Below are 13664 nucleotides of genomic sequence, written 5' to 3'. Positions count from 1 at the left end.
TTATAAGAGTAATTTGAAAATGTGGTAATTTTCAGTTTTTTTTTCATGCAACACTTTCATAAATCAAAATAGAACTGAGAAATCTTCCACTTTTAAAAACTATTGTTAAAACAACATATTGTTTCCATTTTTAATTTCTATGATTTTTATTGATATTATAAGTAAGCACTTCATATACGACATTTAAAATACAGTAATGAAATAAAGCGTTTAAGTTGTTATGCTTAACTTTACTACTGATAAGTGATAACACTGTTTGTTTGTAATGTCAATGTCAAATGTGGTCAAAACGTCAAAACATTAGAATATGCAAAAGGAAAAATATATGTATTAGTTTAGTTAAATGTAAAGGAAATAGTGTAATATTATTTAAGGAATATACATAAGTCTTATGATTACTAAAAATGCCTAAAGAACAATATCGCGAAACATATGTTGGGAGAAAGATGTAAGTTAGGTTATGTTTACAAATTTATCGTCGTGTTTCTTACAAATATTTCTGAATTTACTTGCCCGATTATCACTTCTTTTGTCTACTGTAGTTTTAAAACTAAAAAAATGCTATAATAGCTAAATATGTTACTGCAAAATTTATCAATAAGCTTTGTTTTAATTTCAGTTCTCACGTCACATTTAATGTGGACAGTGCTTCCAATATTCAACAAGCGGCTCATATTCAAGTCATTACGAAGAACTTATACGCTCAGGATGGGCAAAGAGTTCCCGCCGTTTATGGCGTACTGGACAGACGAATGGTATTTCAGTTATGTTATTGTCTTGTCCATACAAGCTACAAACACAAACATTCACTCACAGTTATTATTGGTTTTTATTTAAAAAAAAACTACTCTAACAGATTCCTTAAACAATTAATTGACTAAATGTAGTGGGATATCAATGATTCTTATGTAAACTTGTGTTTAAATTAAATTATTTTTAATTGAAAATTGGTAAAGATAAATTTTTAAACATTAATACAGTTAATTACTGTGCAAAAAACGTGAACACATCATAGACTAAATCAAACTAAAACCTCTAGTTCTTTAAATAGGTTTAATTAGTTATCTAGTTAAAAAATATGAAAGTTGTAAATAAAAAATAGTGGCTTATAATCTATACTAATATTATATTTTATAATAAAAATACAAATCTTTCCTCTTTATAGAGGAAAGATTTGTATTTTTTTATGTTTTGAAAGAACTCAAAAATTAAGAGGCGATTTCAAAATTCTTTCACTGTTAGAAAAGTAATTTATCTGTGAGTAACATAGGCTACATTTTTTAGTTTCACGCGAGCAAAGTCGCGAGCAACTGCTAGATGTATAGGAGCTGTTGATAATATTCATTTAATAACATTGATAGGAGAAATTTTGTGATACAGGGTACAAATCAGAAGCATGCAGACTGTGAGACATGTGGCCTTGGTTTGGCGGAGTGTGTGGGTCACTATGGGTACATAGAGCTGGCATTACCTGTGTTCCATGTTGGATATTTTCGTTCCATCATTACCATTCTGCAGACTATATGCAAGGTAAGCTTAGAGCATTATGTTTATGCTCACATTTCAGATAATGTCATAGACAAGTAGGAACCATTGTTATTACAGTAACTATAAAAATTGTGGTCACTCAGACCCTAACCTAAAACAACTACAGTTTGAATCACACACACACTACACACATCTTTGAATTACTTCACTAATATGTGCAGATCGCATCACAATGTTTTCCTTCCCTGTAAAAACACACACACAAAAAAACACACTAGTAAGTATTGGCGATCAAAGCTGGACATGCAGATTTTTCTCTGGTCTGATTAAATGCTTAACTGTATCACTGACGCTATAAATATTTTATACAATAAATGTTTTTTTTACAGGATTGTGCGAAAGTAATGTTACCGGAAAAAATAAAGAAATCATTCAGACGTAAATTCAATAATCCGGAACTTTCCTATTTGCATAAGAAGACTTTAAGAGCAGCTGTATTAAAGAAAGCTAAAACTTGTAACAAATGTATGTACTGTGAATCATTGAATGGAATTGTTAAGAAAAGTTCTACTGGAATATTGAAGATCATACACGACAAGTATCGGAATAAGAAATCATTGGATCCTATAGTTGTGAATGTGCTTAAAGATTTTCATGAAGCTAAGGAACAGAATAAAGAGGTTGCAGCAATGATTAACAGCGGACTTATTATTGAATTAACTCCATTAGAGGTAAGACTAGAGTGTTATTGTTTTTATGGTTAGTAGCTTAACTAACCTATAGTTCTATACTTAACACAATAAAGTGAAAACACACTAGTTATGAAGGATGTTAGCAATCATAATATATTTTTAAATTATTAATTTTTAATGAATATCAATACCTATGAAATGCTTTAGGCTATATATTTTCACATTATTGAAGACCATGGGTGAGTAAATTCAAATAAATCGCAATGCAAGAAAGAGACAAAAGCAGCAAAAGAAGCAAAGCCATGGTTACTTAAATTGTCAGCCAATAGCAATGTATGACAGACTAGCTGTTGCTCGCGGTTACGTCCCCGTGAAATTAAAAAATAATATAAGACATAGCCTATGTTACTCACAGATTAATTACCTTTCTGATGGTAAAAGAATTTTTAGAATTGGCCAAGTGGTTTTTGAGTTATTATAATACATACAAAAATACAAGCTCTCCTCTTTGTAATATTATATTATTATAGATTTATTCAGTGTGAACAATGAAAAAAGTTTTTATAATGCATGCAGATGACACCGCTCGGGAATATTACTAGTGGCTATATTCTTCATGTATACTTATTGTTTTTTTTGTATGAAACTAGTAAATTTAAATTGTGACTTTTGCAGGTATTGAATTTATTTCGACGTATCCCCGATGAGGACATCCCCCTCCTCGGTATGAATGTGAAAGCTTGCCGGCCGGAGGATCTGATACTGACGCGGCTGCCGGTGCCGCCGCTTTGCATACGGCCTAGTGTTATCTCTGATATTAAAGCTGGCACGTAAGTTACCATCTTACTTTTGATATGTTACGTTTTATTTATTTAGTGATAGAAATTCTATAACTCAATGGATGGAAAATATTGATATACGAGCTGTCGCCCGCAAACTTCGTTAGCGTGGAATAAAAAAAAAATTGTCTATAATATTCCCGCGTGCATCTACCTTTTTACCAGCTACCTTCCAGTCAGTCATGTCCAAATCGTTCCACCCGTTCGAGAGATAGGTCCGGTCGCCATTTTGACAGCGTGAAATTAAAAAAAAATAGCCTATAATATGCCTGTCCATGTCTGCTACCCACCAGTGAAAGTCCGGTCGCAATCGGCCGAGCTGTTTCGGAGATTACCTGGAACAAACGCGGCTTGCGGACAGAGACAGGAAGGAAAAATATCCTCTTTATGTGCGTGTCCGTTCCCCGCTAGTTAAGGGTAGGCAAAGCATATGCATATGCGGATGTTCTTCGCTATTTAGGCGAGTTCGTTTGTCACCGTAAAAAAAAAACAAAATTTGATTATAAGATGAAAGTTTAATACATGTAAGATTGAATCATTTACATATCAAGAAACTCTTTCCACATGTTTATGTCAGAAGTTTCTGGAATAATCAAATACATTCGTTCCACTCCACAGTAACGAAGACGATCTAACAATGAAGCAATCAGAGATATTGTTGATAAACGACGTGATAGGCCGCCACATCGCCAGCGGCGGCAAGAGCGAGCTGCTGCAGGAGGACTGGGACTACCTGCAGCTGCACGTCGCGCTCTACATCAACAGCGAGATGTCAGGCATACCCATGTCTATGCAGGTACTAGAACCAGCAAGCATCAGGGTAGGCCTGGGCGACCCGCCCTGGACCGCCCTGGCCTTAACTACATACACTCTTAGAAAAAAGAGTGTGTGGTAGAAATTTAGAGGCTATCTACTCAGGGCGCTTCAAACTGGTACTTTATCTATCCCGAAACAATATAATCTGGAGTCTCTTTGCATTATTTGTTATGTCGAAGGCCTTTTGGTTCACATTGTGTAAAATTTTACATTTCTTTATAGAGAAATGGGAACTGTTTTGATGATAAACGCTACTGAAGTTTGTAATTTACGACATAACTCACGCCCCTAACCCAGAACGGTAGGCAGAGACCTATTTGTGATGGCTTGACTTCTACATTCATGTAACGCATACATATGGTTTGCTCTTGATTGTCCTTGAGTAAACAGTGTGAATATTTATATATTTCTTTTTATTATTCCCAGCCTAAAAAACCTGGTCGTGGATTAGTACAACGTTTAAAAGGCAAGCAGGGACGCTTCCGCGGTAACTTGTCAGGAAAGCGCGTGGATTTCTCTAGTCGTACTGTGATCTCCCCTGATCCTAATTTGCAGATACAAGAGGTAAGGGAAAAATTTCAATATTCAAAGTATCATTTTATAATAAAACGTCCGAATCAAAGATAATTTTCGATTCTCATCTCAACTAGACAGTATTATTCCTCTAATATTCCTTCTTGTGTTAATATCAAAAGTTTTCTCTTTGTTGTAGTACTAGTTGTTGTCCGCAATTTTTTCCAATTCATTTACCCCCTAAGTTTAATAACGTCAAAATATATAGCTTAAAGCGTAACGTAAGTGTAGGGCATTCTATTAAAGAATTATTCAAAAATATGCTGTAATTGCTGAGTACGCCACAAAGTAGTGTGTTTACGCTTTATTATATTAGTATAGATTTATAGATTCACATGATATTTGTTCTTTAGTGTTAAGAAAAAAATTAGTACCGTGCTGTAGAATTGGCGCAACACTAGATTATCAGCATAAACGTCACGTCCCTAGCTGACAGCTGTCAATGTCATTAAAAGGATTTTAATATTCGCGCGTATTTCTGACCAGATCTCTAGTGGAGTGTTTAAATTGATATCGCTAGTAACAATTATATTAATTATTTAAAATTAGGTAGGTGTACCAGTGCATGTGGCTAAAGTGCTGACGTACCCCGAGCGCGTGTTCCCCGCCAACATCCAGTGGCTGCGCCAGCTCGTGTGCAACGGGCCCGACGTGCACCCCGGCGCCAACTACGTGCAGCAGCGCGGCCTGCGGCACAAGAAATACCTCAAATACGGCAACAGGGAGAAAATCGCACACGAACTTAAGGTAACAAACAGAAACACGAAAATGAGAGACAGCAAAATATATTGTCTAAATAGCAGAAAAGGTTGAGAACCTCTGGATTGGAAATGTCAAAGTGAAAATCCAGAGGTTGTCAACATTTTTTTTGAGACACTATATTTTAATGAAACTTGTTATGAAGTGTAATGATGAATTTTCATATGTAAAACACTAGCTGTTGCTCACGACTTCGCCCACGTAAAATTAAAAAATAATTAAAAACCTGTAAGTACTATATTACTCACTGATAACCTGACCGTACTTTCACTGAAGGGTAGCTGACACAGACGGGCATGGCATAGGCTACTTGTTTTTAATTCGCGCTGTCAAAATGACGAACGAACCGCTATCTCTGGAACGGGTGGACCGATTTGGGCGGGACTTTGGAAGGTAGCTGGTCAAAAGTAGATGTACGCGGGAATGTTTTAGACGACCATTTTTTTAATTCCATCGTTTAAAAATGTGTGTGGTAGTGCGGGGACATAGTGGAGCGGCACCTGGTGGACGGCGACGTGGTGCTGTTCAACCGGCAGCCGTCGCTGCACAAGCTGTCCATCATGTGCCACCGCGCGCGCGTGCAGCCGCAGAGGACCTTCCGGTAAATCTTATATGTTTAAAATTTAAAAGTAATTAATCTTATTTATCTGTTTATCGTTAGTAATGCAAAAAAAACAAAAATAATTATAATAAACGAGTGAGGCTTTAATGAATAATACCGCCATCTATCGTCTACCTTTGGAAATAATGATTTTAAAATGCTCACTAAATAAATGACACAAACACCCGAATACAGAAACGCCGTTTATATGCGACAAATAAATACCAAATTCCTTACAAAATTTGACGGATTATTTAATTCGTGTCATTATTTGGTAAATTTTTGAATCTAGGCTTTAATTGAGAGATTTATGAATACTTGAAAACTAAGATTGTCCCAGTTTCAACGAGTGCGTGTGCACGCCGTACAACGCGGACTTCGACGGCGACGAGATGAACATGCACCTGCCGCAGACGGAGGAGGCGCGCGCGGAGGCGCTCATACTTATGGGGGTTAGCATTTTTTACTGATAGGGCAGGATATTGAAACGACATTTTAATATGGTACTTTTAATATGCGTGGTTGACTATGGCCTAGACACCCCTTTTTAGGGTAGACTCCGAGCCCTTCGGTGGGGACGTATAGTGAGCTGGTGATGATGATGTGATGATTTTAATATGTAACATTTTTATTCATCAATGCCAGGGTTAAACTCCATATGGCAATAAAATGTTAATATTGTCAGATTGTAAACGATGTTAAGGAAGTGAAGTGTTTAAGAATCGTTTCAGTATTCCGCCGTCAGAGTTATTAGACGAAAACATTATGTGATTGAATTATGATGAAAAGACTTGTTAATTTTTTGTATGGGAGATGGTTCTGTAAACTAAGTTACTTGTACCAAGTTTATTAATAGATCAAATTGTAAAGATTAAAACATATAAAAACAGATTTTTTTTAAATACGAGACATTTATATCAATTTTTTTCCAGAACAAATCCAACTTGGTAACTCCTCGTAACGGAGAGCTGCTGATAGCGGCGACGCAGGACTTCATCACGGGCGGGTACCTCATCACGCAGCGGGACACCTTCCTCAGCAAGGCGGAGGCGCAGCAGCTGGCCAGCTGCCTGCTGGCGGGACCTGACAGCACCATGAGGATCGACATGCCTCCGCCAGCTATACTGAAGCCGAGGGTGCTCTGGACTGGGAAACAGATATTCAGGTATCTCCCAGTGTAGAACTTAAAAATAGTAAAAAAAATATAGCCTATGTTATTCGCAGATAAATTACCTTTCTAACGGTGAAAGAATTTTTAAAATCAGCACAGTAGTTTTGAGTTATTTCAATACATACAAAAATAAAATTCTTTTCCCTTTATAATATTAGTATAGATAATAATTTGTTTAGAAATAATTTAATATGATTTTTTTACAGTTTAATAATGAAACCTAACAAGCAATGCGAAGTAAAAGCCAATCTAGAAGTGAAAGGCAAGAATTACACCAGCAACCAAGATATGTGCATCCAGGATTCTTGTAAGTAACACACCTCAATTATTCTGTATAGCGCTGTCTCACTCTAACTCCTTTGTTATATCTTCTTTCTCTCTCATGTAACGAAATGTAACTCGTTATATGAGAAAGTAAAGTTAAAAAACTTATGTAAAGTTTTCATTTGCTTAAATTCGTTATTTTGTGTTTTTTTAATAAGTTTTTTTTTTCAGATGTTATAATAAGAAATTCCGAGCTTCTTTGCGGATCAATGGATAAGAGCACATTAGGTTCTGGAACTAAGACCAGCATCTTCTACATCCTGCTGCGGGATTGGGGCGAGGAGTACGCTGTCAGGGGCATGTGGAGGTTATTTTTGCCCTACTTAAAGTAGGGTAACTTCTATATTGTAAATTAAAACATTGATGGATATCATGCATTCGGTACTTATAGTTACTTGGAGTGTATATTTAGGAAGGCTTTTTTTTCAATAAATATTGCGTTTATTCTAATACTAGCTTTGGCCAGCGACTCCGTCCACGTGGAATTTAAAAAAAAATCAAAATTGATAGCCTATGTCCTTCCAGACTATCCTCTATATGTCAAAATTTCCTTGAGATCTGTTCAGCAGTTTAGGCTACAAACTCTAACAAATAACCATCTAAACTTTCGCATTTATAATAATAGTAGGATTTTTAAGAAATCATAAGATTTTTTTTTTTAGTAAAATTAAATTTTGTATAAATTTATTTATAGGTTAGCTCGCATGGCATCGTATTATATGATGAACAGAGGCTTTAGTTTTGGCATTATCGACGTGACGCCGGGGAAAAAACTTATAGAAGCTAAGAACAAACTACTAGAATCAGGGTAAGTGATAATTTGCAAATGCTCGAATAACAAGCTATTGGTTGAGAATTTAAGTAACCATGGCAACCTTGATTTTTTTTATATTATAAGGTGGCAAACGAGCAAGCGGCCACCTGAATCCGCCAAAATGGCGAAGCGACCGCTTCCCATAGGAATAGCGGGTCCGTTGCCTACCTTTAATAGACGGAGGACTCGCACATGAAAAGTTTATTTCCTCTTCCTATGCGTCTCCTCCACCGTCCACGTTCCCTTTCAATCCTATTCTTATGAGAAAAAGGGACTAAAGTTGGGCCACCGGGACCACACTCATCAGACGAAGCGCGGAATTGCTCCCACTTCACGCCTGTCTTCTGTGTGATTGTTGCTATTGGCTTGTAGTTTATGTCCCTTTCTTGTATGTTCCATTTTATTACAATTTATTTACCTTCTAAATTAAATAGCGTGAAAATATAAAGCTTAAAGCGTGTCTTAAATGTATGGGTATTTATTAAAGAAAGAATTATTTAACAATATGCTGTGATTTGTGATATCGTAAGTGTTATGGCTTAATTTTAGTCCATTTCCACTCTTTTCTTAAAAGGAAAGGATGGGAAGGAAAAGTGGATTTGACTGAGAAGTGGAGGAGACGTATAGTAAGGGGAAATGTCCTCTTTATGTACGTCTCCTCCGTAGAAGAAATGTAGGCAACGCATCCGCCTTTGCGGAAGTCTAGGTAGCGGTCGCTTGCCATTTCGGTGGATTCAGGTGGCCGATTGCTCGTTTGCCACCTTAAATTATGAAAAAATCCTACTTTACAAAGAAGTGTATGTATATATTTTATTATATTAGTGTAGTGTTGCCAAATACTTAATTAAAATGCATATGGTTGATTTTACTTATAAGTGTTGTGTAAACGGATAGAGGTAGAGGTAGAAAGAGATGGATGTATTGCGTGAAAGGTGACATGATGAAGAAGGGAGTAATGATAGATGACGTATAATAGAATTATTTGGTGGACGACAACCCCAAGGGTACAATGATGGATGTTCTGTTTGATGGCAGGTATTCAAAGTGCGATGGCTACATCCTGGAGATGGAGAAGGGCACGCTGCAGTGCCAGCCGGGCTGCACCGTGGAGGAGACCCTGGAGGCTGTCATGCTCAGCGAGCTTAGCAGCATCAGGTCACTGAAATACATTAAAAAATCTTTTTGATTTCCCCGTTGGGCAGTGGTATCCAAACTAGGGTGGCAGACCACCCAGATATTAATAATTCAAATAACTTATTGAATTAAATTCATTATACATTTCTTTCTTACTTTGTACCCGTGCGGTATTAAAAAACAAATTAAGTTATGTGTTCTAGACTAAGTTATAAATCTATGATAAATTTTATAATGATGCAACCGTTTTGGAGATATCTAGTAACAGATATCCATCCATCCAAACTTTCGCATGTTATGATTAAATTTGTCTTATTGGGCTTACTTCTTATTAATATAATAAATGCGAAAGTTTACATGGATGGATGGATGTTTTTTACTACGTATCTCAAAAAAGGTTGCATGGATCTTACAATTTTTCCATAGATAAAAACATATTCTGGAAGAATACATATTTAATTTTTGACCGACTTCCCAAAAGAAGGAGGTACTCAATTCGTCTGTATGTTTTTTTTTATGTGTGTTACGGCATAACTCCGCCGCTAGTGGACCAATTTTGATAATTCTTTTTTTATTCGAAAGGTAATATTGCAGGTGGGTCCCATTTTTTTGTTTGATTTTTGGAGTCATACTACGACGTAGTTAAATAGTTTTTTAAATTATAGTTCTAGTATTGTTTCCTCTTCTACAAGCTAGTGTTTAAATCATTATTTTCCTCGTCACAGAGAGTTAGCAGCTAAAGCGTGTTTCCGTGAATTACATCCGACCAATGCACCGCTTATTATGGCCCAGAGCGGATCTAAAGGTAAAATAAACAATTTCTTTTTATTACACAAAAGATATAACTTTTCATGTCACTTATGTACAGTTGGGTTATCTGTCGGGATTCCACTTTAAAAACGATATATTAAACATTTTGTACACATTGTGATCACATGGAACTATGACCAATAGAAACAAAACAGTATTTTTAAAATATTTCTACGAAAAAAGCGATTATTCCCAACCGTCGCCCTGCTCTGTCCCCATGTGGAAACAGATAAGAGTAAAAAGTTTCATCCATCCCACCGTTTGCGACGACGGTTGGAACTTATTTTATTTCATAAGGGTTCCATCTGTCAACTTATTGGTGATGGTCGGACTAAAAGGTGGGACTAATGAAACTTTTTATTATCACGTGGAGACAGAGCAGGGTCACGGTTGGGAATAATCCGAAAAAAGGTTGATCAGCAGTACACGACTAATTACAATTTTTATTCAGTCATTTTTCTCAACTGTCTTCTACCTAATTGGTCTTCTATTAGACCCAGAATCTCGCAAGGAACAATGTATTATAATTTTCCTGAAAGTGTAACACCGCGTATTTCCGCAACTGTACATTTGTTTGGTTGTAGGTTCCAACATCAACATATCTCAGATGATAGCGTGCGTGGGTCAGCAGGCGCTGAACGGCAAGCGAGTGCCCAACGGCTTCGAGGACCGCTCGCTGCCGCACTTTGAGAGACATTGTAAGTTTTATTTTAACCCTGAGGGAGGACCTAATCTCTTTCTCTTTTTCCCAAAATATACAATTTACTTTAATTATAAATGCAGTATTTTGGATGGATGTTTGTGTTTATTACTATGTGAAAACGGCCTAACTGAATCTCATATTATTTGTCACAAATGTAGAATGTAATCTGAAAAACATAGGCTATATAGTTTTGATTCCCCGTAACGGATTCGCAGGCAAAAGTGTGATAAATACCCCGCTTTTCGAAATACACATCTTACCATTATTACAAATGCAATGTTTTGGATGGATGGATGTTGCGGATCTTCATAAATGCTTAAGCTTAAGGGATATCGATTAAAAAAACTTTTTTTAGTTCCTTAAGGCCAAAATTATAGGCTAAATGTTAATATTTTTTAGTATATACTATTATTTCTCGGTTATCTTAGCAAAGATTCCTGCAGCGCGTGGTTTCGTGGAGAACAGTTTCTACTCAGGTTTAACTCCTACTGAGTTCTTCTTCCACACGATGGGAGGTCGCGAGGGTCTGGTGGACACTGCTGTTAAAACTGCGGAAACCGGATACCTGCAGAGAAGACTGGTTAAGGTGAGATTTTATTATACTCTGAAAGGATACAAAGAGATTTATATATATGGAGGAGACATGGACAGTTGTATTTGATTTTTTTACATAATTATTACTAACGCTATCTGTTGTTAAAACCGCAATAGAATCATTCGAGAATCGTAACTATTTTCGGGATAAAAAGTAGCTTATATGTTCTAGATTATGCTCTTCATCTGTGCCGAATTTTATGGAGATCCGTTCAGCCGTTTAGGCTACAAACTCTAACAAACATCCATCCATCTAAACTTTCGCATTTATAATATTAGTAAGATTAATTGCCAATAGGTGTCATGAATATGTCCCGACTTAAAAAATGTATGGCATCTAAATAACATTATTTGGTTAGAATGTAGTCTGTGCTAAAGAGGAAAGATTTGTATTTTTGTGTATTGGAATAACTGAAAAACTACTGAGCTGAATTCAAAAATTCTTTTATCATTTAAAAGCTACGTTAACAGTGAGTAACATAGGCTATGTTTTTTTTTCACCGGGACCAAAAAGGTTATAAATAATAATGAAAAATTGCTATATGTGGCTAGAATTTAACAATAGATGGAGCTTGTTACAATTTTCTTAAATATTACATTCCAAAATGGCGTACTAAATTTGACAACCGATATAGTACCGATCACAGAAAGTACCAGTGAAAAAACCCTATGACTGTTATTAAATATCTGTCAAGAAGTGATACTAGAAAGAGATGGATGTATTGCATGAAAGGTGACATGATGAGTGATGGCTGAGATGACGGATGATAGAGTTATTTGGACACTACAGAAGTAGCATAAGGAGGAAGATGATGATGAGAAAGGATACAGTTAAAATTTTCCTCAGTCCTTAGAGGATCTGGTGCTGCAGTATGATATGACAGTCCGCAACGCGACGGGCGAAGTAGTTCAGTTCCGCTACGGCAGTGACGGGCTGGACCCCAGCTGTATGGAGGGCAAGGACCGGCCGGTGGACCTCGCGCGGGTACTCAACCACGTGCGCGCGCAGTGCCATGCTCGGTACGACATGACACACTCATGACACGGCTCCAACAGTCAACGCTTTAGACAAACCTTAAATCTCCGAGATATACAACACACACATCACCTAACTAGCTGCTAGTATGTCACCTAAAATAATAATAATATGACACACCCGTTATTTTTATCTAGGATCTATGGTATTTAAATCTGTGTTCAGTGCAAATAGGTAACCTTTGCCTTGTAATAGAAAAAGAAATGTCTTTTACGCTACTCGTCAAGAGATAGCGTTAAGGAACATTCTAGAAACTCCTTGAATATTTGACGAGCGACAATTTTTCTACTTGCCATCAGATAGCATTGCGATAGAACATTTTAGAAACACCTTGAGTGTTTGACGTCAATTTTACTAATTGAATTCAGATGTCGCTGCGATAGAATATTCTGGAAGCAGCTCGATTTTTCCATGAACATGAATTTCGCTACTCATCAATAGATCACGTCGCGACATTTTGTATAGCGATTGTTGTAAATCTAGTGTTATAAATGGGAGTATTTAGGATAAATTTAACGTTTCAGTGAAGAGGAGCCGCTGGACGGGGACGGTATCGTGGTGGCTGCGGAGGAGACCCTTGCGCTGGATGACTTCAAGACCTGTCCTGAATATTTCAAAAAGGAATTACTGTAATTAATTTTCTTCTTTACTTTCAAATGGCAATACAGAAAAAAAATATGGCAACTCTAAAAAACCTCTGTTATGGCGGTGACTCTTTTTAGAACATTTTTTAGTGTTATTAAAACTGCTGAGCTTGCCACATTTTTTTACTAGCTCTAAGGTGTGTGTATTAGATTTCTAATGTAGTTTTTTGTGGCAATAAAAATCCTCTTTGTTGAGAGATAATTGCTATAAATGGGAATTGACTTATTATAGAAAGAAAGAAAGAAAGAAAGAACGAAAGAAAGAAAGAAAGAAAGAAAGAAAGAAAGAAAGAAAGAAGGAAGGAAGGAAGGAAGGAAGGAAGGAAGGAAGGAAGGAAGGAAGGAAGGAAGGAAGGAAGGAAGGAAGGAAGGAAGGAAGGAAGGAAAGAAAGAAAGGGAGAAAGAAAGAAAGGGAGAAAGAAATAAAGAGAGAAAGAAAGAAAGAAAGGGAGAAAGAAAGAAAGAAAGGGAGAAAGAAAGAAAGAAAGGGAGAAAGAAAGAAAGGGGGAAAGAAAGAAAGGGAGAACGAAAGTAAGAAAGAAAGAAAGAAAGGGGGAAAGAAAGAAAGAAAGAATAATTAAAATTTAGTTTACATCGTGTGTCAGCGCGTTCCTGAGTTCGTTGGCGAGCAAGGTGCGCGCGCTGCGGCGGCGGCACGGGGGGAGC

At 36.7% G+C, this 13664-nt stretch overlaps 1 protein-coding gene across 1 annotated transcript in view; it reads left to right on the top strand.

The window, feature by feature from the left end:
- Positions 1 to 273: 273 nt before the first annotated feature.
- The window catches only part of LOC106100940 (DNA-directed RNA polymerase III subunit RPC1), an 18445-nt gene continuing 5054 nt past the window's right edge, over positions 274 to 13664 (top strand). Inside the window, exons 1-21 of the mRNA XM_013280005.1 lie at positions 274 to 448; positions 620 to 755; positions 1381 to 1530; positions 1878 to 2219; positions 2856 to 3010; positions 3638 to 3815; positions 4262 to 4399; positions 4958 to 5155; positions 5644 to 5768; positions 6109 to 6220; positions 6701 to 6933; positions 7146 to 7246; positions 7435 to 7570; positions 7958 to 8071; positions 9113 to 9232; positions 9937 to 10016; positions 10606 to 10719; positions 11153 to 11310; positions 12166 to 12338; positions 12879 to 12983; positions 13604 to 13662. Coding sequence (XP_013135459.1) covers positions 405 to 448; positions 620 to 755; positions 1381 to 1530; positions 1878 to 2219; positions 2856 to 3010; positions 3638 to 3815; positions 4262 to 4399; positions 4958 to 5155; positions 5644 to 5768; positions 6109 to 6220; positions 6701 to 6933; positions 7146 to 7246; positions 7435 to 7570; positions 7958 to 8071; positions 9113 to 9232; positions 9937 to 10016; positions 10606 to 10719; positions 11153 to 11310; positions 12166 to 12338; positions 12879 to 12983; positions 13604 to 13662 — 2971 coding nt within the window. The 5' untranslated portion in view covers positions 274 to 404. The remainder of the gene's footprint in view (positions 449 to 619; positions 756 to 1380; positions 1531 to 1877; positions 2220 to 2855; positions 3011 to 3637; positions 3816 to 4261; positions 4400 to 4957; positions 5156 to 5643; positions 5769 to 6108; positions 6221 to 6700; positions 6934 to 7145; positions 7247 to 7434; positions 7571 to 7957; positions 8072 to 9112; positions 9233 to 9936; positions 10017 to 10605; positions 10720 to 11152; positions 11311 to 12165; positions 12339 to 12878; positions 12984 to 13603; positions 13663 to 13664) is intronic.

The sequence above is a fragment of the Papilio polytes genome, unplaced genomic scaffold (genome assembly GCF_000836215.1).
Source record: "Papilio polytes unplaced genomic scaffold, Ppol_1.0 DF824024.1, whole genome shotgun sequence".
Classification (NCBI taxonomy): domain Eukaryota; kingdom Metazoa; phylum Arthropoda; class Insecta; order Lepidoptera; family Papilionidae; genus Papilio; species Papilio polytes.
Note: the sequence above shows the minus strand (reverse complement) of the source record. Positions and strands in the feature narration are given on the sequence as shown.